The following is a 25,168-nucleotide window of genomic DNA, read 5'->3' as shown; positions in this document are numbered from 1 at the left end:
CAAAATCCTCATAAAAAATAGGATGTTAATTCTTAGAATGTCTATAGAACATTCTTTTTGTGTGCTTTCTATGTGTGCATATGTGGGGCTCACGTTCAAAAATTTTAGTTGTACTTCTCTAGTTAAGTGAACTAAAATCATCATTAGATTGTTCTAAAAATATTTTAACACTGCCCAACACAAGTTTGATGCTAATCACATCACTAAGTAGGCCCACTTGAACTCTCTCATGTTTCCAATACCACTCTCAATCAAATCACTTTCACTTCCCTCTCTCTTCCCTAAACCGCAACTTTTTCTTTCTTCTTCTGCAAAACCACCACACACTAAACTTTTCATCTTCCATAAAAACACAAACCTTCTTCCATAAAAATCAAACTTTTTTTTTCTTCCATAACAATGGCAAGAACAAAAGGAAACCATGCTAACTTCAGAACTCCCTCACCATCACCTTCTCCACCTCGCTCTCCATCACCACCCTCACCACCGTCACGGCCATCCTCTCCGACGAACCCTCCACCAGCCTCACCGGAATCCTCAGACTACCAAACTCCAAACAAAGCAACCCCTCACTCTTCTCCTCAAACCGAGCCTAACCCTAAACCATCTTCAAACCCTAACATTGTTGAAGAACCTTCTTCACTTCCTGAACCCACTCCAACCGAACCCTCTCTTCCAGTAAGGGCCATGCCTTTAAACTTCATGCTTCAACCACTCTTTCAAGCCTCTGCTCCTAACTTGAATCAAACCCCTCCTCATCTTAAATCTAAACCTAAGAAAGCAACCTCAGCCCCAAATTTGGCTCCAAGGAAATCACAAAGGTTAATAGGAAAAAGGAAGACTAATGTACTTGACAACACAGTGCATGTAATCAGCGATGATGATGATGATGTTGTCCAAAAGGAAATTGCTCAACAACCTACTCCTACTTCTAAGAATGTCACTCCTCTTCCTACTCCTAAGGAAACTAATCCTCTCTCTACAAATGAGGAAACAATCGCTCCTCCAATAGAAAAGGAAAGCGAATCTCTTCCTAATCCCTCTGATGTTGTTGAAATTGAACAACAATCAACAATTGCTCCTGAGAAACCCTCATCTCCAATCGAAACTCAAAAGGATGCATCTCCACCTCGGTGTGACAAAGAAAAGGAGAAGGAAATTGGTCAAGAAGATACTCCAGAACTTTCTCTTGCAAGGAGGAAAGGAAAAAGGAAAGTTTCTGAAAGATCAGAACGTTCTCAAGAACGTTCTTCTGTCAAAGAAGCCGGTCCAAACAAAAGGGTAAAATCTCGAAACTTGTCTGTGTCTAAGTCTAAGTTTCCTCTGCTGATTGATCCTTCCCTGAACACTACCTTTTATGAAAAATGGTCTTCTAGGCCCATTGGTATAGGTAGATACTATGACTTTGATAAGTTAGAAAAAGATGAAATTTTCATCAAACAATATCCTGACAAACTAGGTTGGGTTCCATTCCTTCAAATTAGGGAAAGACACTACCCAGAGGCCATTCAAGCCTTCTATCTTATGGCTGAATGCTATCCTGAAAAAGACTTAATTGTTTCCAACATTAAGGGGGTTAGAGTCCACATCTCTTTAGATGAAATCTCAACCATTCTAAAAATTCCTATCTCTGGAACAATTGTTTTTGGTGATGAGTGGTACGATGCTTTAGGTCTAGATTATGACTCTGTGTGCAAAACCATCTTTAAACCAAATGCACCAGACCACACATACTCTAGTTTGCTTCCAACCACAAAAATTCTAGCAAACATGTGTCATTATAGCTTCCTCCCTAAAAATGGCAGCTATGATCAAATTTCTCACAATGACATATTACTCATCTATCACATGTTCAAAGGTGAACCACTAAATTTACCTCACATCATCATTCAAAACATGATACTTGCTGCCAAAAATCCAAGCAAAAAGGGCACTCTCCCTTATGGAATGGCCTTGTCAAAAATTCTTAAAGAACTCAATGTTCCACTTGATGATGAACTCTCAAGCTTTAAGTTCTCAACCTTTGGACCTAAGAATGTTCATCAAATGAAGGATGAACCTGAGATTCACATTCCCCCTGCTGAAAATGTGTCACACTCTCAAGGTACCAAAAGAAAGAATCCTATTTCTATGGAACATCTTTTTCAATGTCTTCAACCTGAGTTAGAACCTCTTAGAAAGAGTTCTCCTGTGTCTAAAGACCATGCTAGGTTGTTAGAAAACTTTGCTCAAAATCCCATCTTTCCAAAGTTTCAAAACTTGTATGAGATGCAAAGTTTCTTTGGTGAAATTGCTCCCACAAACAAACTGTCAGTGGCTGCACCACTCTATGTGTCTCCTCCAAAACACAATTATTCAGCCTTGTTTAGATCTGAATCAATTGATAAGTTTTTCATGGATCCACCTTTTTATGAGTCTCCTACTCCTCATCATAAAATGCAATCCTCTTCTCCTTCTTTCAATGTGCTAACTGGCGCATCTCTCCCTCCTTCCATGGATGAACCTCCTCCTAAGAAGACAAGAGTTGAAAGGGAAATAAGAAAGATTAGGAAGGATGTCTTGAAGTTATTTGAAGCATTTCATGGAATCATGAATCATACTGTGTATGATTCTATGGAAAATACATGTTTAAGGCAATGGTACAATTCTCTAAGTGCCAAATCGGGTATTGAACCACCTATGACTAATCCTTTTCCTCCACCACCTGCTATTCCTATGCCGGTTCCATCTAATTCATCCTCTTCTGATGGATCTTCTCCTTCTAAGTGAAGCTTGAAGACTTGGTGCTTTATCTCCTTTTTTATGTGACAAAGGGGGAGATAATTAGAAGTACAACTTTTGTTTTTGGAATGGTGTTGCTGCGCACATGATGCATACAAGGATATATTTTAGGTTGCTAGCTTGCTGCTTTAAATATTATTGCTGCCTTGTATTAAAAACATTCCATGTACTTCTGTATTATGCACTTTTTATATTTTGTTTCTATGTCATTTTGCTACTTTATGCTATTTTGATATATGAACCTTATGTGAACTTGAAGTATGTATCATTATCTTTATATATGAAATGATATTTTCGGTTCATTATTTACTTTGGTGCATTATTGCATATATTCTCAATTTATTCAAAAAGATCTTGGATGCTAAAATTGAGGGGGAGTTATTGATAAAATTATTTCACAAATAAATTATCAAATCTCATATTTAAATATCAAAATCAAAAACAAATTATAAATGTTTGTCATCATCAAAAAGGGGGAGATTGTTGAAGACAAAATCCTTATTTGATGTTTTAAAGATTACAAACATTTAATACTTGTTTTTTAACTTGTTATCTACTAATGAATTTTGTGAGAAATGTTTCATGAGAATGTTCTTAACATAAGAAGAAGGCTCTTTGCTCACAAGACAAGTTAAAAACGTCCTTATCAAAGCAATTAAGCAAAAGGACATAAATGGACTTTTTGGTACAAAATCAAGAAGCAAAATATTCTCTATGTCTCACCAAAAGAAGATACTTGGTATACATGACATAAATAGAATATCATATGATTACATAAAGGCTTTGCACTTTGAAAAGAAATGGAAAAGCACGTGCCAAAGAAAAAGAAGAAACAAAGCTGTTTTACAAAGAAAGAATGTTCTTGAGAACATTCTGGTGAAACTACAAATATGGATAAGGATGCTGTCATTCAAACACAGCCAATTACAACTCATGCACAGCTGTATTACAACCTCACGTGGGCTGTCTCAAATGGCTAGGAAGAAGAGAATGTTCTTCAGAACATTCTTCACTTGGAACAACACATTTTTTGCAACACTTGTGCATCAAGCAACAAAAAGCAAGAGCACATGGGCTGTTTCTCATACACGCTTAAACAGCTGTATGTTCATGTATAATTTCAAGTGAGCTTCACAAATCAAGCCTCTATAAATACAAGCATATGGCAAGGCTAATTCTTCAAGAGCTTACACACAAGAATTCCATTCTCTCATTCACGTGAATATTCAAAAGAAATATTATCAAGCTCTTCAACAACAACAACAAAGCAAACTACACATATCTTTCTTATTAAGCTTAGATATCCCTGAGAGTTTACAACAAAGCAAACTACACATATCTTTCTTCTGAGTTTAGATATCCCTGAGAGTTTGTATTTAAAATATCTCTTTGAGATATTATTTTGAAATCTCCACGTGAGATACTTTTTCTCTTTTGAGATTCCATATTTTACCAACACCCATCACCATACAAATTGTAACTAGATCTCAAGTCTATTAGGCTTAATAGTTTGAGATAGAACTTTTCTTGTGTGATCAAGATTAGTAGAAGCCTGCTGAGGTTGATAATACAGAGTGTAACGGACTGATCTGGTGTGATCAACAAATTATAGTGCTATTCAGAAGTTTCTGATAGCAGGATACTATAGTGGATAATCTCACACGTAGTGTGGGGACTGGACGTAGCCGGTTAGGCGAACCAGGATAAATCTCTTGTGTTCTCTCTCTTCTCTCATCTCTTAATTTCTGGCCGTCACATATAACTATAATTAAATATATTAATTTTCCAGAGTACTCTGGTCCTTAAAACTAAAATTAAATAATTAACCTACCACTTAATAATCCAGAACTTTCTGGTCCTTTATCGCTTTATTTATTTCAGTTATATATATCCAGAGTTTTCTGGCCCTTTATCGTTTTATTTATTTCAGTTAATTATCCAGAGTTTTCTGGTCCTTTACTGCTTTATTTATTTCAGTTATATATCCAGAGTTTTCTGGTCCTTTACTGCTTTATTTATTTCAGTCTTTTATTCCAGAACTTTCTGGTCCTTTTATTTATTTTATTATCCAGAGTCCTCTGGTCCTAATATTATAATATTATATTATTACTAACACTAACCAAGATTTTCTTGAGCATATATTTTTATTTAACTTCCAGGAATAATTTTTAAAAGGGTCACAATTCAAACCCCCCCTTTCTTGTGACGTTTATTGCTACTTCATTTTCATCCCGTTAGAATGCATAATGCATATTACTACCTCCGTTCCTTTTTAAGTGTCACTTTTTAACATTTTACACAAACCAAGACACTCAATAAATTTTACTTTTTATTATACAGTTATCTATACTTTTATTATAATAGCCTTAGTCATTTAATATCTTATTTCATATATTTCTCTCTCCAAAATAAATAACTAAGGGTAATGTTGATAAAACAACATTTATTGTTGCATTGAACTTTAAAAGTGACAGTTAAATATGAACAAAAAATTTCTCCAAAAGTGACACTTAAAAATGAACGGAGGAAGTAATAGACCAATGTGAAGATTTTGCATTATAGACATCATTGAGTGGTTGAGTATCTTATTATGAAGCTCTGATACTCTAAAATGGAGACGTACTCGTATCATATACGTATCGGATACCGATACTTCACGTATACGTACCCACAAAGTATCGGAATTAATTACTTTAATTTAAAATATATATTTTATCGGATACTTATAAGATACTCGACAGATACACACAAATACTTATAAGATATTTTTTCACATAGACATATCTCGAAGAAAAAAATGAAGGATAAAAAAATGAGATTGTGTTGTGAAAATTCAATGGAGATGTATATGATTCAATTTAAGATATGAATCATTGTAATTGTTTTTCGATTAACCAAATAAAAATTATGCTTTTGGTGGATGAAAGTAACGAGAGAGAAGATTCAATTAATCAACCTTAGACAAACTTTGTTTTGAGTTCCTTTATTGATGCATTTGTTAATATCCTAACATCTATTCTCTAATTATGAAATTTAATGTCTACCAAAAATATAATTTTACCCCTTCTTAATTTTTTAACACGTCATCAAAATTATATCCTTTTGTGTCTTTTGCATCAACCTCCCTCTATTTTTTCTCTTTTAAAAACAAATTAAAACAAGCTCATTCGATACACACTAACTTAATCTTTTTTTTAAATAACAAACAAACTTAATCTTTTATTTTCTAATTATCTATTCTCTAATTATTAAACTTAATGTGTACCAAAAATACAATCTTACCCCTTCTTAATTTTTTGAGTCGTCATCAAAATTATATTCTTTTGTGTATTTTGCTTCAACCTCCCTCTATATTTTCTCTCTTAAAAACAAACTAAAATAAAATCACTTGATAAAACACTCTAACTTAATCTTTTTTTAAAGAACAAACAAACTTAATCTTAATCTCAATCAAAATAAATTTTTCAAATAATTCAACTTCTAAATATCTAAAGAGTAAAAAAAAATTACAATCTATTATCTTTCTCTAATTATTAAAGTTAATCTTTCTATAATTATTAAAGTTGATGTAGTTTTGTAACAAAAACCCATTTTTTTTATAGTTGTATCCAAAAAGACATGTGATTTTAATTACAATAACCAAACAAAATAAATCGTGATTTGTTTTATAAATTCTCTTAATTAATAGATATCAAAATCACTTTTATAAATTATACACGGGGTTAGTATTTATTATGAGAAATACAACTACTTTACATAAAATTACACATCTTCAAGATTACTTCTTTTGTATAAATGATTTTTATACGTTTTTTGGTTTAACTTAATGTCATATTATAGAATTATTATTTTTAATCGTTATTCGTTATTAATCATTATATCATTTCAAAGAATGACTATAAAAAAACACAAGACAAATGTTACTATCTAATTAATTAGACACTAACTAATATTGTTGTACAAATCATACATGAGACAATAATGAGTCACATATTAATTAGTTAAATTGATTTTTTTTTATGTATTGTATATTAATTAGTTAAATTGATTTTTTTTATGTATTGTATCTAGGCATGACAACAAAACCCGTACGTGCGAGTACCCATCCAAACCAAACTCAATTTGACGAGTTTTCCCCCGCTTTGATTCAGTTTGGGTTTTCCCCGATATTAAAATACGGGTACGGGATGAGTAACGGGGATATAGGTATACCCACCCTGAACCCATACCCAAACCCGTCCCGAATGTAGAAAATCATTTTATTGTCCCCTTTTATATAAAAATAAACTCAAACAATAAATCATTTCAGTCACACAATCAGAGTCTCAGTCTATCAGATGACACTCATTTCTCAGAGTTCTCTCTATTCTCCATCACCATAGCCTTGATCTATCATCGTCATTTCTTTGCATGATAATGCATTGCAACATTGCATCAAAGGCAGAAAAATACTTCTACTTTATTAAAAAAAAAATCCATTACTGGGATGGGGCGGAGATACCCTATAACCCGTAGGAGACGAGAATGAGATTCGATTTCTTATCTCCGTTGGGTATGGGTAGGATAGCGGGTATGTATATGGTAGTAGGGTATGGGGACGAGTAAGGTAAAACCTGTCCCCACCCGCCCCATTGCCATGCCTAATTTTATCTTCTAAATAATAGTGGGAGTAATTATAATATACTAATTATAATTTGATATAAAAATATTGCACGATATACATATTTATTGTTTATAAATTCATATAAAAATAAAAAAATGCTAAAAAAATTACAAATAGTTTTCAATGATATATAAAAATCACGGGGCTTATTAACGTCCCCGTTATCATTATTGTGATTTTATTATTTATAATATTTTCACATATTTTTAGTCTACCATTTTATAATATATAATAACAACTATTTCAATGTTTTTATTATTATCTCATCTTTATCGTTATTTTTTTTTTCTTATTTCTCAATGCAAATAATATTGTAAACGCGTTTTGACCCATAAATCGCGATTTAAGGATCAGCCCGTGCGAAGCACGGTCCCCGTGCTTAGCACAGGTCTGTTGCTAGTATGAATGAAAATAGAATATGATTTATACGAAAACTTAATATTTTTTATTTTGATCACATGTATTATTTTTTGTAAATTGTGACTTTTATGATTATATAGTATTGAAGAGTAATAAATGCTTAGTTTTTTTTTTTTTCAAGTATCTTATATGCATATAAATTTTAGCATAAATATTTTTTTTAACGTATCTTAGCCGTACTGTATCCTAAATTTTAAAAAATTTGGGTATCTGCGTACCGTATCGTATAATACCCACACTCATACTACGCATCCTGGCTTCATTGTTATTGGCCTATGCCATGGTTGTTTTGTACATAATAGACAAAACAGAGATAACATAAACGTGGTGCAAGACATCTTTAATTCCTTAAGTAGTAAATAGACGTTAAAGGTTGGATGACGATCAAAATTGGCCTTGAGAAAATTAATGGCAGTTTGGATTGAGATTTTCTCAGAGACATTATGGAGTAGATAAGCATTCTGAACAAGTTTGTTGATATATTTGGCATTGTATTTCTAAACAAGTTATAGAAAGACGGATCTCTAAACAAGTTCACTCCCTCGTGCGATATCTATTTGTACTATTTGGAAATATTGTTCCATATGGTCAACTTAATTGTGGGGTAAGGCATCTGGGTTTCTATTTAGCAAGTGAAAAGAAGACCAACTATTTTATGTATGGTCTTTCCTGATGATATTATCCTTCTTAATAAGACTGATTGATAGCTACGATGTCACCAAGGTATATTAAATTAAATTATCATATCCACATGACTTGCTGTATGTTTTCGTCCTTCAACGATTTTTATGTTAGCAAGTATGGTTTTGAAGTTTATATGTACATAAACTAAAATGTTGCTAAGATTGATAAAATTTACAAATAAAAAACTGGTTGGAATTAGAATTTCGCTAACTACTTCTCCAATGTATCATCATGGTCGATCATATGTGTTCAAGTTTTCGATATTTTCACTAGTTGCTATAATTTGAACATTTTCATCTTTGATAAACGGCAAAATATCTATTGTATTACTTAACTTTCGATCTCTCGCACAATTGACCAATATGATAACATTAATTTCGATCAGATAGTGGTTTGTGAGGGTAAACCTAGCCATACTAGTGCCCCGCTAATATCCATAGATGAATTATTCTAGATTCATGTATAAAAAGTCCTTTCCAAACACTAGTTAAATCAAAAGATCAATTTCATGAGTTGTTGATTCAGAAAAAAGCATGGTGAACCAAAATAAAACATCGATATCATGAATAACAAAAGCTTATATAACCACCAAATCAAAAGTTATACAAAAGACTCATAGTTAACTATATAATCCTAACAACAAAGAAATTAGCTACTCATACCCGATGATAGCTTTACAAAGAGAATGAAATTATATGAGGTGAGAATACACGTCGATTCCTCAAACCTTAATTGTCTTTTAACCTTTGTATTTTTGTGTTTCTTTGTACACTCTCTCTAAGTTTTCAATGATTTCTTCCAAAACGACATGAATAAATTTAGTGATTTGTTGCTCCCTGAGCAATTTGACATTGCATCACCATGAATAAATTTCAGTTTTTTTTTTTTTTGACGAAATGAATAAATTTCAGTTGATTTCCTAACAATACGATAACCACTCTTCAACATTATATATTAGAGTGGTGTCACAACTAATATGTCCCCGGTTTTTATGTATTTTTCTTTTTTTTTTTAATAATATTTATGATTTAAACAACATATTAGAGCAGGGTACCAACTTAATTGCGAGCCTCTCTTTTGCTGTCATTTTCCCATTCCCTAATTAAAAAAAACATTTTAAATAGTTTAAGATCTTAAAAATTTGAGCATATTTTTCTTCTCAAAATGTAATTATTTAATTCTCATAGCAGTGTCACGCACTTATATAAAAACAAAAACAAAAACGATGTCACGCACCATGACGCAGTACCAGGTGGCTTCTTCCTATTAGCTAGCTAAGTCAAGCACAAAGTTGAAAAGTCAAAGTTTACGACCGGAAGGAACAGAGAAGGTGAAATTTAATTAAAATGAAGGGAAACCCACCTAATCTAGCAACTTGCTTTCATAGCCTGCTTCTTAAATTCCTTACTCCATTTTGCAGTCTCTAATCTCTCTACATATTTTTTTCTTCCTATATAAGCATTAATATTTTTGTTCTATAGATTTATTACAATAAGAAGTGTTATGGAAGGTCTTCTACCTCTTGTGTATAAAGCAATCAAGAAAAATAGAACAAGACGACAGTATGAGGTTATTTCTTTAGGAGGAAGCTACAACATAAGCATGGCTGAGATCCACCCTCAAACTCAACAACCACTTCATCATAATCAAATACCAGCTTCAGATAATTACAATATTGGTCACAGGAGACATAAATCTGTTGGAGATAATTTTGGTAATGGTTTTCAATTTCATGATCAGACAACAACTGGTTCTGTTTCTCCTAATTCATCAAAAAAACTTGTCAGGTTTAGTAGTCATAGAATGTTTTCATGTATCAAGGGTGCCTGAAGTCAAGGTGTGTGTGCAAGATTTGATATTGTATGTATGTGCTGTTTTTTTGAATAAATGTTGCAAAGATGATGTTGTGCTGTGTTGTAATTATTACAAAAGATGTTCTGTTTCTATATTTGTTGAGTGTTTTATTTATTTATTTATTTGTTTTTTTGAGGAAAGGTTTTACTAGTTGGTTTGGGTTTTATATTAACTTGTATATATACGTGTATATATATTGAATGAAATGAAAGCTAGATTTATATACAGATTGTTTTGGCTGTCAATGATCGATCATTTGGATTTATCCTTCAGAGTTTAAAAAAGTGTTATATTTTAAATTTTAATCGTTATTTATTTATATATTCAGTAAATAAGTTACTACTTTTTTTTCTACGCGCAAGTTCTATAGCTTTCTCATTTTCAACACTGTCAGCCAGATTCTCATGTCATTGTGGTAGGTATGGTGGCATTCACTGTCAAGTGAACAGTGATAATGAATTAAGGTGTCGTCTTAGGCAGGGATAAGAATCCAAGTGTGGTAATCATAAATACCATGCGCCGGTATATTACAGGAGTAAACAAAGGTGAAAAGGATAGGAAAAAACTTTACTTGTGCACATGATATTAGCCATTAAGCATTTATAAGCTGAATATGGATTTTCTAGACAGACATTTTTTTGGTTTGATTTAAAGCACAGTCATATAATTCACTTGTCAATTAAAATTAATTTATTTTTTACTTGATATTAAATAAAACTAGTTTTTTGTTGTTGAGAGGATTAAGTAAAACTAGTTAGTTAATGCAATACCGCATACCACATATTTATTATAAGCCTGTTTATTAGTTATTCATTCACAAAATAAAACATTGTTTATTAGAAGATAAGTACCATTTTATTTCTTTGATAATCATTTTAAATAAGCACATTTTTTTTTAATTTCGTAGTTTACTTTCTTTCTTTGTTAATCATTTTAAATAAACACATATTTATACGCAAGCAATTAGGCGCACGTTGATCTAGCCAACTTTTTGTTTTGAGAGGAGAGGAATGACCTAGCCAACTTGGCCACATGATATTTTAAAAGAAACATTGTTTAGTATTTCAATTTTTTTATTTATTATATAGGTTCTGAGAGACTGAATGACGTACGTTCAAATCAATCATCTTATCTTGAGATGAAACCAACAACCAGTATTTTATTTGTTAATAGTATTAATCACATTTGATTTTTTAGGTGTCGGGTTTTTAGTTTTTTTTTATTGTTTTTAAAGTACAAAATATTTATTTTTAATTAAAATCACCATTAACATTTTATCGTAGAGAATGAGAAAGATAAATAAGATAATAATAACTAAAAGTTTTATAAAAAAATAAAAAATGATTGAATCAAAAATTAGTAGACTTTTTATTTGTATAAATAAATAACTTGAAAATGACAATAAAAAATGAAAGATGTTGTTCCGTAAGTTCAACTCAGTTTATAATTGTATATACATTTTTCTTAAAAAAGTAAAATAATTGTATGAACATATTGAAACACACATTCAAACTTATAATTTTCTATAAAGTTTTTTTGTGCGTGAATGGATAATACTCCCTTTGTTTTAAATAGTTATTTTTCTTTATAAAAATAGTTTTTTTTTGTCTTAATATCTGATTTCCAGGATAATGAGTTTAAAGCAAAGTACAACCCTCAACCCTGTACCAAGCAAGCACCCAACTATAGGAAACGCAAAGGCCCACCAGAGGGTAGAGACAAAGAAGCCACTTCCACGAGGAAAAGATGCGAGAGCCCCGCTAAACACCCGAAAGCACTGCAATCTTGGGTAGGTGCATTTTTAATGTGAATTAATTTACGTAGGATGGAAATGAGCAAAAACAGATGGAAGAAGAACAATTCTCATCTTGCACCGCCACCACCAAAAGCACTATTATAGGTTCTTGCACAAGAGGGATTCCACCTTCCACTCGTACATGTAGCATAAATTGTTGACAGAATCAGAAAATCAGAATATATTATGACTAAATTGCATTTTTAGTCCCCTAACTATTTAGGTAGTATCGCTTTGGTCCCTTAATTAAAATTTAATTTATTTTGGTCCCTTAACTTCTCCTTGTTACACATTTTGGTCATTTCCATTAGTTTTAATTCAAAAACGTTAGGTTTTCTTCATCTTCTTCTCCTCTTTTTCATCTTCATATCATCTCGATCAACCTTCAACAACAATAATCCCAGAAAAATTCCAGAAGAAAATGAAGAAAACCTAATGTTTTTGAATTAAAACTAACGGAAAGGACCAAAATGTGTAACAGAGAGAAGTTAAGGGAACAAAATAAATCAAATTTTAATTAAGGGACCAAAGCGATACTACCTAAATAGTTAAGGGACCAAAAATGCAATTTAGCCATATATTATTTAGTTAAATTATATTTTTGGTCCCTTAAACTATTTTTAGGTTTTACTTTGATCCTCTAAGCCTCGTTCATTTTATTTTAGTCCCTAAGTTACAAGCATTATACAATTTTGTCCCTTAAGTTTTTTTTTTTCTGTTTAAATTTAGTCCTTTAAATATGAATGTTAATAATTTGGTTCCTTAAGTTACAAATATAAAGATATTTTGGTCCTTAACAAGAGGGACTAAAGTGTTTGAATTTTGTAAAATTTAAAGAATCAAAATATATAATATTTGTAAGTTAATCGAAGAGGGCGAGCAAAATCGTAAAATCATAGGATTTTACGATTTCAATCGTGATGTTGACAAAATGTTTAAGAGACTAAATTGTCTATCATTTATTATTTAATGGATCGAAATAAAACCAAAAGAAAACTTAAAAACCAAATAAAACATAAAATTACTTAAGGGATCAAAATATAATTTAACCAATTACATTCTAAGAGGAACAATGGCCAACGATCCCCACTAAAATCGTATGAAAATTGTTTTTCCCACTTCAAAACAAAGCTAAGAAACACTATGAAATGACAAGTTTAACCCCAAACTTCAACGACAATTAACTGCCATTGAATTTTAACCGATGATAATTAACAACCGATGAAATTTGAGATTAAATTTATTATTTTATGGTGTTTCTTAACTTTGTGTGAAATGAAAAAAGCAATTTTCAAATCGTATATCTGTAAAGAAGGCCAATGACCCAAACAAACTGCAGTATGAGAGGAACAATGGCTCAGACAAACAAACTGCGGCCTCACTCTAACTTTTCTATTTTTTTTTTGGTAGTGGGCGGGGTTTGAACCCCGGACCTTGCATATTTATGCATTGTCCCAACCAACTGAGCTAAGCTCATGAGGACCTAACTTTTCTATTTTAACAAGTGCATAAGATTTTCGAACAAAAAAAAAGTGCACAAGACATGCAACTCTCTTCTTTTTTGACAAGATAAGACATGTAACTCTTAAATTCTATTTCTGTGTCATTCACCCAAAATAAAATCTCTCTTACAAATACAGGATGTAAATAGTTCATAAAAAATATACGTAATTCATTCATGTAACAGAAATCAGAGGAAATAATTCCATTGCAATTTGGCATCTAAACAATCACTTTTCTCCTATTTTGAAAGTGATTGATAAACTACTATTTATTTAAACAAAATTAGTTTAAAAACATTTGCGAGGGTTGACTCAATTGACAATGTCAATATTGTTAGAATGAATATCCTCATCCGAATTTAAACATGAAATAGTGTATTTGTGTGTTTCATGTGTTTGACACTTCCTTTACGGAAAAAAAATTAGTTTAGAAACCATTTATCATGTTTCTATAGTTTCCGGACTAAATAAAAGAGAGAGTAGCAGTTTGCATACTAAATTTTAGAATTACTTAGTGATTCTAATAGTACCAAATTTTAAAATATTAGTGCATATTGTTAAAATTTCAACATAGAGGAGTCCACTAAAGAGCACCTTCGTTCTAATGATACTTGATTTTGAAATTGCACAATTAATGATGATTATGATATCGTCACAGATCATCACGGATTCACGGCAAAGAAGAAATAAAATTGAGTAAATAGGCAATTACCATCTGATAACCAAGGCATAGCATAATTAGCTCTCTTTTTCCTTTTCTACCCTTATATCTTTAGTTGAACTTTTCCTTGGTACTCCAAATGCATGGCTCACTTTTTTGACAGAAAGCTTTTTTGTGGCCTCGGTAAAAATGTTTATGATGGAGTAGAGGAATTGGATTAGGCTCAAATAATAATGCAATTAATGTGACAGATTTAGTAATTGAGAGGTTAAGGGTATAATTGACATATTACACTCTTAAACTCTAAAAGTGACACTTATTTAGGAACAAATTTTTTTAGCAAATGTGACAGTTAAAAAGGAACGGAGGGAGTACCATCTGAAATTGTAAGTTTCGTAAATTACCCCTCTGACATTAACAAAACTTCAATTACCCCCATGAAATTGCACAACGTTAATCAATTTACCCTCTCCGTCAAATTCTTATGTTAGTCAACCTAACGTTTTGCAAATACCCCCTGAAGTTTTGCACTTATATGCAAAATGACCCCGAACTTGAAAATTTATATATTTTTCTTCTTATCTTTAACTCAAAAGATATTAAAGATAAACAATTAAAAGTTAACTTTAATACTTTAAACTCTACAATATTATAGTCCAATATTACAATTAACATTTGAATCCTTTACATGTGTATCTTTAATAGATATACATTCAAGATGATTATGGATACCACAAGGACATTTGCCAACAACATGGCTTCGAGTAAGGAGGTGAACACAACAATGGGAGACATGGAGATTATAATGCCTACGAGTGTATCCATGGAGAAGATGCAGGCCAAGTTGATGATGATGAGAATGAGATTATAGGTATCAAGGGAGAAGATGCAGGCTAAGTTGATGATGATGATGAGAATAACCAATTCAAAATATCTCAAGTTTTGGGACATTCAATTGAAATTACATTAAAAAGATCACAAGTTAAGGATGGTATGAATTTTGAGTTTAGAACAATTACAGGTATCATGACTTAATATTTACTTAACTTTGTTTTGCATTAAATTGCTCCAAGATAGAGTAACCTGTGGCTGCCAAATGAACATAAATGCACACGAGTACATTATTTCATCTGTTGTTATAGTTCCTTTATTCTTTTCTTTCTGTGTATGTTTTTTATGTATAAGTGTGAGATATTGCAACATTAGTTAAAGTTAACTGTTAATTGTTTGCCTTTAATATCTTTTGAGTCAAGGATAAGAAAAAAATATATAAATTTTCAAGTTCGGGGGCATTTTGCACATAAGTGCAAAACTTCAGGGGGTATTTGCAAAACGTCATGTTGACTAACAAAAAAATTTGACGGAGGGGTAAATTGATTAACGTTGTGTAATTTCAGGAGGGTAATTGAAGTTTTGTTAATGTCAGGGGGTAATTGACGAAACTTACAATTTCAGGGGGGTAAATTGCCTATTTACTCAAATAAAATTTATATTTTTCTTTTAACCTTTTCACAAAAGTTTTATATCTCAATTAATGACAAAAAAACAGTCTTGGTTAGAGAAAGGAAAAATAACTAAGAAAATAATAAGATTATTTTTACTTTTCATTTTCATTATTTGTTAATTATGTGAAAATATGTAGTCACATACATTATCAAACAAATAAAATAAGATGTACTCACATCATTTAACACATTTCTTTTCGTCAGTTAGTCCTAGAATGTAGAATGACTGGTTTAAAAAAAAAAAATTAGGTGAGTGATTTATTTTAAATTTGAAAATATTATACTATTTATAAAGTTTAAATGTTAACGTATAACCCTTATATGAGACGATGAAAAACTTTTTCAGCATAATAAGAGATTTTAGATTCAAATTCAACCTTGAAAATATATTGGTGCTAAATCTTTTGAGGGAGAGTTTTGCCATCTATTACGGTCCTATCCGATTCAAGAGATTAATCTTTACACTCTACCAACGAAAGTAAAGTGTTTTGTTTTGTTTTGTTTTGTTTGAGTATGTGTGGTCATTAGGTCAATAGTAAAGTTTAACACTCTACCAACGAAGGTTGAGTCAATTAGAGGAAGTGAAACTCTCCCAACCAACAAACCGAGGTTCGAATTTCAAACTCTCAGCTGACTGAGAGACGACTAATGTCAATCATGTATTGAATAAGACTACTTTCAATAGAAGATTTTTATGAAAGCAATAGGTACACTCCAATTGCGCTTCTACCATGCTCCGGCAAGGCTCAACCGACGCCCTAACCAATTGGAAAGACTCATCAAGAACGCAAAATTTGAATGATTCCGACGAAGAAAAACGAGAGTGGTTTCTGCATAAGTGAAAGAACCAGACAGTAAAATAGTTGCATCATAAAAGATCTTTATAAATTTCACCCACTCTATACCGATTCAGATTTCGTAGGTTGTCAAGTCTCTGCTTGATCAATTAACTCTAGCTATCCGGGTTACTTCACCTCAACTAGATACGGAGGCAATTCAATGAAGCACTTATTTATGTACAAATTATTTTACAATTGAAGATACCAAACACTGCATAAGTTGAAAATTATCAGTTTATAATGTCTAGACTAGAAGAGCTGAGAAGATAAGCTACTACAAAGTACAAACATAACGAGTAATCACATTTGAGAAATGATATTTGTATAACCATTTTGCAACAACTTTTTGACAACTTTCTCTCTCATACTCACATTATGTTTTTATTCTCTTTCTTCCTTTTTTTCTCTCTATTATTTTTAACCAATAGAAATAGAGGAAAAAGAAGTTGTCATGGAAAGTTGTCATCATTGGTTGTTCATGTATTGCTCATCACATTTTTGCTATTTTCCATAAATTATCATCATAAACTACTCTCAGTCTTTCAAAAAAAAAAAAATAAACTACTCTTTCAAACATTTACACAAGTATCAACCAAAAAAATACGTAACACTTACACAAGTAATTATATTTCAAAACATAAAATTACTAGGTACGATCTAATTGGACAAACCCCCAAACATTATTATTTTCCTTTTTTCTCTAGATACTATTATTTCCAGTCCCTCTCTCTCTCTCTCTGATCTTCATATTTCTTTGCGTTGACGCAGGCGTCGCGATTCAATCCAACATTCCCTTCTCAATTTGGTGGCCAATGGCCATGGCCAACACACAACTTAGCATATACCAACTTTCATTCATCTTCATACAATACAAATTTATATTTATCAAGGACACATGGGCCACTCTTCATATCATACTATATTCATAGCAGTAGTAGTGGGACAAAAGTGGTCGACCATCTTGTTCCCACGTTGTTTTTTCTCTTCAATAATTAATGTCCACCATATGTCCTAGAAATTCTCCTTGTGGAAATCGTATTTGGTGGTTGTGTTATGAGAAAAGTCCGAACCTAATTGACGAAGCTCTTTAGTAAGTGCAGGTGGCCCACAATAAAACACCCCTGCATTACATAAATCACACTCCTCAGTACGTGATGTTAGCATTAAATTAACCACACCAATTATTTCTGGCTCCATGCCAATATTGAAATTGATAAGCATTCAACATTTAAAAGGATCTTTTGTCCTAATTATAAAAAATAAGATCAAGATGAATTAGCAAGTTTTAAAAGTATTCATTGTTTTGTTCAAAAAATTATTTGGAATTTCTTTTATAGTATATCTTTATTTATCTCTCACACACGCTTGATACTTTTAATGTCGGTTGAAAAATGAGAACTCACCAACGCGTGTTTGAGGATGATTAAGTGCAATGCGCTTGTAGACACTACGCCAATTAGGTTTAGCAAAGTGAGACTTGACACGTGTTCCCGAGACGATATCCACACCGTTTTTAGCATGATTAAGTGATTGAAGCATAGCAATAAGAGCAGAGCGAGCATCACCCTCTTCATAAACACTAGTGCAATAATTGTGTAGCTCAATTACTCCCCTATGATCATCTTCAGCCACCTCATTCATTACTCCTTTAAACCAATCAAAAGAACCCTGTTCTCTAGTAACCCAGTAAAAATAAGCCCTCTTGGTTTTAAAGTTACTCAAACCGGTTCTTTTGTGTTGTGATGGTCTTGATGATTTACCACTTGTTCCCTCCTCCATATTGGTCATCCTTTCCTCCTCTTCCATGGCCTTGAAATTATTCACCATGTCCTTAAGTATACTTATCATTGGGGTAGCCCCAATTCCTAGGCCTACAAGTAAAACCACATCATATTGCTTGTAGTCTTGTGCAGGCGCTCCATAAGGACCATCGATCAAAACTTTAGGGAGAGTACTGCATAGTACAATAATGCATTATTTACCGGTCACTAAGCAATAAACCATATATTATAAATGATTATGCATCATTAGCTTGTCACTAAATGTCATAAAAATTCACTTGCTTATATTTTATATATTTATTTAACATTTTCTAACACTAAGTTGGGCTGGCTTGATTACCTACTTAGCCGAGAACAAGAATTTTCAGCACAAGTGTCCATTTTCACCTAGTCTATTTATTTTGACAATAATAATCGTCGTAGTGTAAACTTCAAATGCAACAACCAATTCCATTTGGCCACAAGGATAATAAAATCGTAAGCAAATTGGACACGGTGCTATTGCTACATGCATTGGTTATATCGGTCGGCACTATCATTTATTCACACCCAAACTACATAAGACAAATAGTCTATGTTTTTTTGTGACTAAATTTCAAAGTCTAAGAGGAACGGCCTATTAAAATTAAAACTAACAAGCAACATAACAACTTAATTTAATGAATAAATAATTATCTGATTTTAATTTATTATCAATCAACTATTTTGCTAAGCATTTCTTAAAACAAGAGTGCATCTATGTAAAGTAAATACTATACACACACTATATAACCAAATCCAATTGAAATAGTTAAGTTTTTGAATAATTTGTTTAACAACCTTAAAAAGTGTTCTAGTAACTTTCTAGTCAAGTTTTGTGAAAAAATAACAAATATTTAAAAGTAAATTATATGAAATGCATTATCAACCAACACAACTCATCCATTTACATGCAAATGTCGGCTACTACCAATTGACAATTAGTTTTTTGTTGATATTTATCAGCACATGGATTTTACCTTTTCAAACATATATATTTTTTTTAAAAGCTTTAAATTTAGGAGTAAGGATAGTATGTGTGTTACCTTGGGCTGCTATCCCCTTGCATGCATTCAGCTCTTAGAAGTCCACTCTTCCCATGGGTCGGTGGAAGGCAACTCTGAAATATAGAACCAAAGCAATATAGTCAAAAGAGAAACCACAAATTGCTAAGAAAATTGGAATGCACCCAAATACAGATAAATGTAGTAATCAGTGAGTTTTGCTATGTAAGTTATCAAAATAATTCGGTCAAAAAAAAAGTTATCAAAATAATTAAGTTATAATAGCATTATTACCCAACAAAAGTTAACCTGAATTCACACCTCTGAGAATTTGACTCTGAGACTTCTGGTCCAGTCACCTAATGTTCTGATGTGAACACTAAGGTAGTCATCTCCTGGGGAAGAGGTTATGGAAAATGGATGCCTGTGAAACCATAACAACATTTAACATTTTAAGAAGGTATTTAGATGCAACAATTCATATAGCATGCAGAGACTACTAATTATGGTTCCTCAAATTCATAGTACCATTCAAATGGAGAGACAGCAGCACAATTTACAAACATGTATTGTCCACTCTTGTATCTAAACCCCTGAGGCTTTGACATATGAAGAGCCAACACATTTCCAGGATAAACAGCCACCTTCAAATAGGACATACAAAATTTGGTCAGACATACATATTATTTTTTCAAATGTATCTCCATTTTTTGAATATTAGCCAAAAAATATTAATTAATGGAACAACAATCTTTTCAAAGTAACCCACTTGGGTTGGCCCAGTGGTATTGGCTTGGGACCTGGGAGTGTGCTCCTCCTCGAGGTCTCAGGTTCGATTCCCTCCGGTGTCAAGTTAGGTGGGCTAGTTTAGCTTCTTAAAAAAAAAACAATCTTTTCAAAGTTCCAGATAAACAATCCTTGATCTGTCTATTGAAAGCATAGGTGAATAATATGCTGAAATTTATATCTATGAATGAATTTGGAGAACAAAATTTTAAAACCTTCATATGTTTCTTCAAGTAGTGACACTGATTCAATATTCAACACTCACCTTTAATATTCTCACAGGCTTGATGCTTGATCTGAGTGCTCTAGTCAGTCGTTCCAATGCATAAATGATGATGGGAATAGCCAAATACATCCATGTCTACAAAACACATACAATCCTTAGAATATACAAGAATTAGCTGAGAAACTGGATAAAAAGGATAATTGAAGGAAGGTGCTAACCGTTTTTTTGTGCCATTCCCGGGTCAAGTAAAGTTTGATTCCATGCACAACCAAAAGGGCATAGACAAATACAAAGAGATGATGAGAGTACCAAAAGGCATTGAAACCAGTTAGACTATTGAGGGGTTTAGGTAGCTTAACCCTTCCTTTCCTGAACCAAGGACTAGCCAGTGTGAAGGCTATTGTCATTAAAACAACCATTACAATCCCTGTTACTCCTTCCCATGATTTCACAAAATGCCAATAACTTGTTGGTTGCTTTCCAAAAAATGGTTCCATGAGCTTGTATTTTTCACTATTTGCATGAAGAAGGCGAGGAAAGTCGCAAGTAAGATGATAAATAGCATGTATACCAACTCCAATTGCTACTGCCACAGCAATCACCTGCAACAGACTCTCGTCATTTCATGGTTATCAAATCGACTTTCCTCGTTAAGATACATTGCCAAATCAAGATCGAGATTCAAATCTTGAGTCAGGAGATATTTTTCCAAATCAAGAATCGAATCTTAAGATACATTGCAAATAAAAATACGCCATTTTAAAGTAAAATAATAAGTGAAATAACAAAATTGTCAGCTGATATATCATATATGAACCTCAAAATAATTCAAGATTCAAGTTATATATCAAATGAGAAATGAAAAGTGTTTGCTTATACAAAACTGACAGAAAAAGTGGTTGGTTGCACAAAGTTTAGGTAGTAATTCATTAGAAAGAATTGGGATGCAATAGGAGATTCATGTCCAAATAGATACGCACTAAGATTCGTATCGATTTGGTTCAATTTAGTACCAAATCGAGATTTGGCTCGCATTCATCGTAAGATAGTGATAGCCATGCACCAGTTGCTACTATAAATTTTTTTAGATTATTTTTCTAATCTTGCCACTCACAAATGAACAGTTTGTAAAATTTACCTTGTGGAAGTTGAGGTTATCATCAAAAGGAACAGCAATGCCTAGTTTGGTCTTGTTCCTAAGCCATGTGATGGTGTTTCGACAAACAGGTAACAAGATAATAGCCATGTTCAATTTGAGTGTCTCAGCTGCACCTTTAGCCATGCACACACAATGCCCCATTACTTCATAAGCAGCTCTTCTTCTGTACTGCATGAATTTGTAGGCAAATAGACCACACATAACACCAATCCATAGTGCCAATATCCAAGTTCTTTGCCAATTGTCCTGCAGAAAGTAAATGGCATCTCTATACCTCTTCCTAACAGGATTGTATTCATATGTACCCTTAAGCTTTATGCTTAGCATTTGGCTCAGGTACTTACTATCTCCTCGTGTAGAATGAGTTGGTCCATGCAACAAGAGTATCTCTAGGTCATTTACCTGTATTCCAAACCAAATGGCCAAAAAAATATGGCTAAAATTAGAAGCTAGATTAATACGAGACAGAGACCAGAGATAAACGATCGATACAGAGATTAGGTAAGTGAAAAACAATTGAATTTATTAAAAAACAAGAGTAGTAGACAGTCAACAATATATTAGCAACACAACCTTAATGCTGGAGATCATCAAGAGTTTACTACAAATATCGAGGTTGAATCAATAGAGAAATGAGGAATAAAATTATAATGTGAGACACAACATTTCTACATGTCATGTAAAGATGCTCTAATTGCAGGAAAGAAAGTTTTATATAAGGAATAATAAATAATACATGCCAAGATCCTTTCAAAAATCTGCAGAGAGTGACCAAATAACAGCTTAAGTACCACTAACAACCCAGTGAAAAATATGAATAAAAAGATCAAGGCAGTAGCTTATAAGATGATCTTATAAGTAATAATTACCATGATAAATCCTGTATCATCAGGGTCTAGTTCTTCCATGATCAAAGCAGCATATTCCTCAGCCTGCTTCTGTATGTTTGAGAGTTTGTTTGTAGTGGCACTAAGGCAAATAATCTGAAAAGTGAAAACATAATTAAACATCAAGAGTAATCCAATTCTGATGGTGACAAAATAACATACTGGAAAAAAAAATTAGTTTTTATCAATTTATGAAACTAAAAAGTAAAATTTTAGGTAGCAAAAACTTCAGAATTTATGATTCCATACCTCTTTAATTTCATCCTCGGTGATTCTGCCATCCGCATCTTTATCAACCCTACATTCCAAGTTTATACAGTTCAGCATTTAATGCATAACCTTTTTTGTTAATATTTTCATAAGAAAGAAAAAGCAAAGACTTACATGTCAAAGAATGTTCTGAGTCTAGAATCAAAACTATTGTCAGATATCTGGTCCCAGAAATCCTTCAATTGTGCCTTATTAATTGAATCTCCATGAATATTCCTCCTCCTAGACATAGCATCAAATAGCTCACCTGCAAATGCCTCAGACTCCTTGTTCATCCCTACATAAAAAATATCCATACTTAACGGTAATTCAACAAACACCTCTAAAACACAGACACAAACACCAAACACGACACGACACATCAACACCAGTAATAATTCAGAACATGACTTAGTTGTAAGTAATCATATGTGTCAGTGTTTTGCCGATTTCAGACACTCGTGTCAGACACCGAACACGCCTTTGATCAGAAGTAATCTCCAATACCATACCTATGCATTTGGCAAAGAGAGAGCGATGAAGCAAACCATCATGAGTTGAAAGAATATCAAACTGCTTTTCAACCTCAAACCATCCAACATCAGTCTTCTTATTAATAAACTTGAGTCCTCTAAGAGCATGAGAAGCTGCAGACTTGGTCCTATCATAAACTTTCTCAGGTCCAACTTGTTGTTTCGAAAAAGACGTTAATTTCTTCAACTCCTGAGAAACATGTTTCATACGAATCGAAGCAGTTCTAACAAATGAAGCACCAAAAGATCTTTTCTTCTCCATTCCTTTACCAAGCAAAACATGTTTCTCATCTTCACCTCCACCATGATCATTGTTTCCAGGAACAGTTTTAACACTGTGTAAAGCAACAGAGTCACCTTGAATATCCATAGTAACTTCAACATAATCTTCTCCTGCTTTTTCTTCATCATGTTCTTGATGGCTAAGATCTATGGCAGAACTTGAATTTGAAACGTTTAACTTTGCACTTCTTCTTCCTACCCTTTTGTTCAAAGGTCCACTGAAGGAACCATTGTGAAGAGCAATGAGTTCGACATCAGAGTCACGATGACTGTGGATTTCTGTGGAAATTCCTGCAACTTCGTCAGTTCCCATTATCTATCTACGTTACACACAACGTGCTTTTCTTTTTCTTCAGGCTTCTCTCTCTCTCTTCAAACTTCAAAGTAACCGTGTTTTTTTTATGTTGCATTTTATTATATTTATTTAAGGAAAATGCTACTTCTCAAGAAAAATAGCTTCAAGAATTTTTCAAGAAATAGTTGGCAAATTTTAATTGGATGATTTATTTGTCCACTTCCTATTTTTCAGCCACACCTCCTTAAATTGTGGCAAATAGTGCATTGTGATTGACTATTCTTTATTCTTGAAGAATTCTTGATGTTATTTTTCTAGAGATATAACATTGCTCCTCCATTTTATATATTTTTATTGTTAAAAATAATGTATCTCAATTTTTTAGGGGGCAAATTACTTTTCCTAGCTTAACTCAACTTTTTGACTTGCAAGCTGGTTTTATAATATCTTTTTGTCAATTTGGTCATTTAATTAAATAAAGTATATAAAGTTCATCCTTTCCATTACTATGATTTTTTTTTTTGAAGGCCTTTCCATTACTATGATGTAACCTTTGACATCTGTGATGCATATATCAATGCTCTATACTTATATGATTTTTTAGTTTTATATTATTTTTCCTCTCTTTCAATTCTATTTCTTTCTTTCCAGCTCCGACATTCACACTCATCGTGGGATATCTTGTCAAAATATGTGTTTTTTCTTGGGATAAAAGACTAAAGCAGCGCAAATGCATCAAATATGAATTTTAACCTTAAATTCGATTTATAAAGTTGGGTGAAATTTTTTTTTTGAAGAGACTAAAAGTTGGGTGAAAATTGCTGTTCACACATTAGAGAAGGCTGGGACACACATGTAAAATACGTTTTTGCCCCCTCGGCAGTTAACTGCCGAGGAATTTAAAATCCGGCTGCAGTTAACTGCCAAGGAATTCCTCGGTAGTTAACTGCCGAGGTTTTCTGAACATAAACAGAACGAACAGAAGCAGTTTCCAGTTTCAATATTTTGTTTCAAACACATCCAAATTCTCTCCAAAATCACATTTTCACGAATTGCAAGCAAATCATCACCACATTATCACAAGTAAGTACCCTTAATCATTGCAATGTTAATGTTAGTTTGTTAGGTTTATTTTTTTTAAAAATTAGAGTAGTTTGCATGTGGTTAGGTTAATGATGATTTGATGATTAAAATAGACAATTTTTTTTTTTAAAATAGACAATTTGATGATTGCAAGTGTAGTT

General features: G+C 32.5%; 2 protein-coding genes across 2 annotated transcripts; one reads left to right on the top strand and one right to left on the bottom strand.

Moving 5' to 3' along the window:
* Window positions 1-9,912: 9,912 nt before the first annotated feature.
* Window positions 9,913-10,629, top strand: LOC146941827 (uncharacterized). The gene has a single exon (XM_085755671.1). The coding sequence runs from the start codon at window positions 10,052-10,054 to the stop codon at window positions 10,376-10,378; it is 327 nt and encodes a 108-aa protein (XP_085611797.1). The 5' UTR covers window positions 9,913-10,051; the 3' UTR covers window positions 10,379-10,629.
* Window positions 10,630-17,244: 6,615 nt separating this feature from the next.
* LOC146941826 (respiratory burst oxidase homolog protein C-like) lies at window positions 17,245-24,021 on the bottom strand. The gene is made up of 12 exons (XM_085755670.1): window positions 23,327-24,021; window positions 22,950-23,112; window positions 22,815-22,863; window positions 22,548-22,661; window positions 21,658-22,080; window positions 20,738-21,121; window positions 20,559-20,654; window positions 20,036-20,151; window positions 19,829-19,931; window positions 19,550-19,623; window positions 18,108-18,658; window positions 17,245-17,825 (listed from the first exon to the last, which is right to left on the bottom strand). The coding sequence occupies exons 1-12, from the start codon at window positions 23,940-23,942 to the stop codon at window positions 17,716-17,718; spliced, it is 2,799 nt and encodes a 932-aa protein (XP_085611796.1). The 5' UTR covers window positions 23,943-24,021; the 3' UTR covers window positions 17,245-17,715.
* Window positions 24,022-25,168: the final 1,147 nt, after the last annotated feature.

The sequence above is a fragment of the Medicago sativa genome, chromosome 3 (assembly GCF_051527215.1).
Source record: "Medicago sativa cultivar Bolivia chromosome 3, Bolivia_mono, whole genome shotgun sequence".
Lineage (NCBI taxonomy): Eukaryota > Viridiplantae > Streptophyta > Magnoliopsida > Fabales > Fabaceae > Medicago > Medicago sativa.
The sequence above is the reverse complement of the archived record's forward strand: the minus strand, read 5'-3'. Positions and strand labels throughout refer to the sequence as shown.

Excerpts from the sequence above, each read along its gene's own strand:
- LOC146941827 (XM_085755671.1), top strand. The coding sequence starts at position 10,052 with ATGGAAGGTCTTCTACCTCTTGTGTATAAAGCAATCAAGAAAAATAGA.
- LOC146941826 (XM_085755670.1), bottom strand. The coding sequence starts at position 23,942 with ATGGGAACTGACGAAGTTGCAGGAATTTCCACAGAAATCCACAGTCAT. Across the intron at positions 22,662-22,814 it reads CCGAGGATGAAATTAAAGAG|ATTATTTGCCTTAGTGCCAC; the intron begins GTATGGAATCAT and ends TTCACTTTTCAG. Across the intron at positions 22,081-22,547 it reads ATGATACAGGATTTATCATG|GTAAATGACCTAGAGATACT; the intron begins GTAATTATTACT and ends TTTGGAATACAG.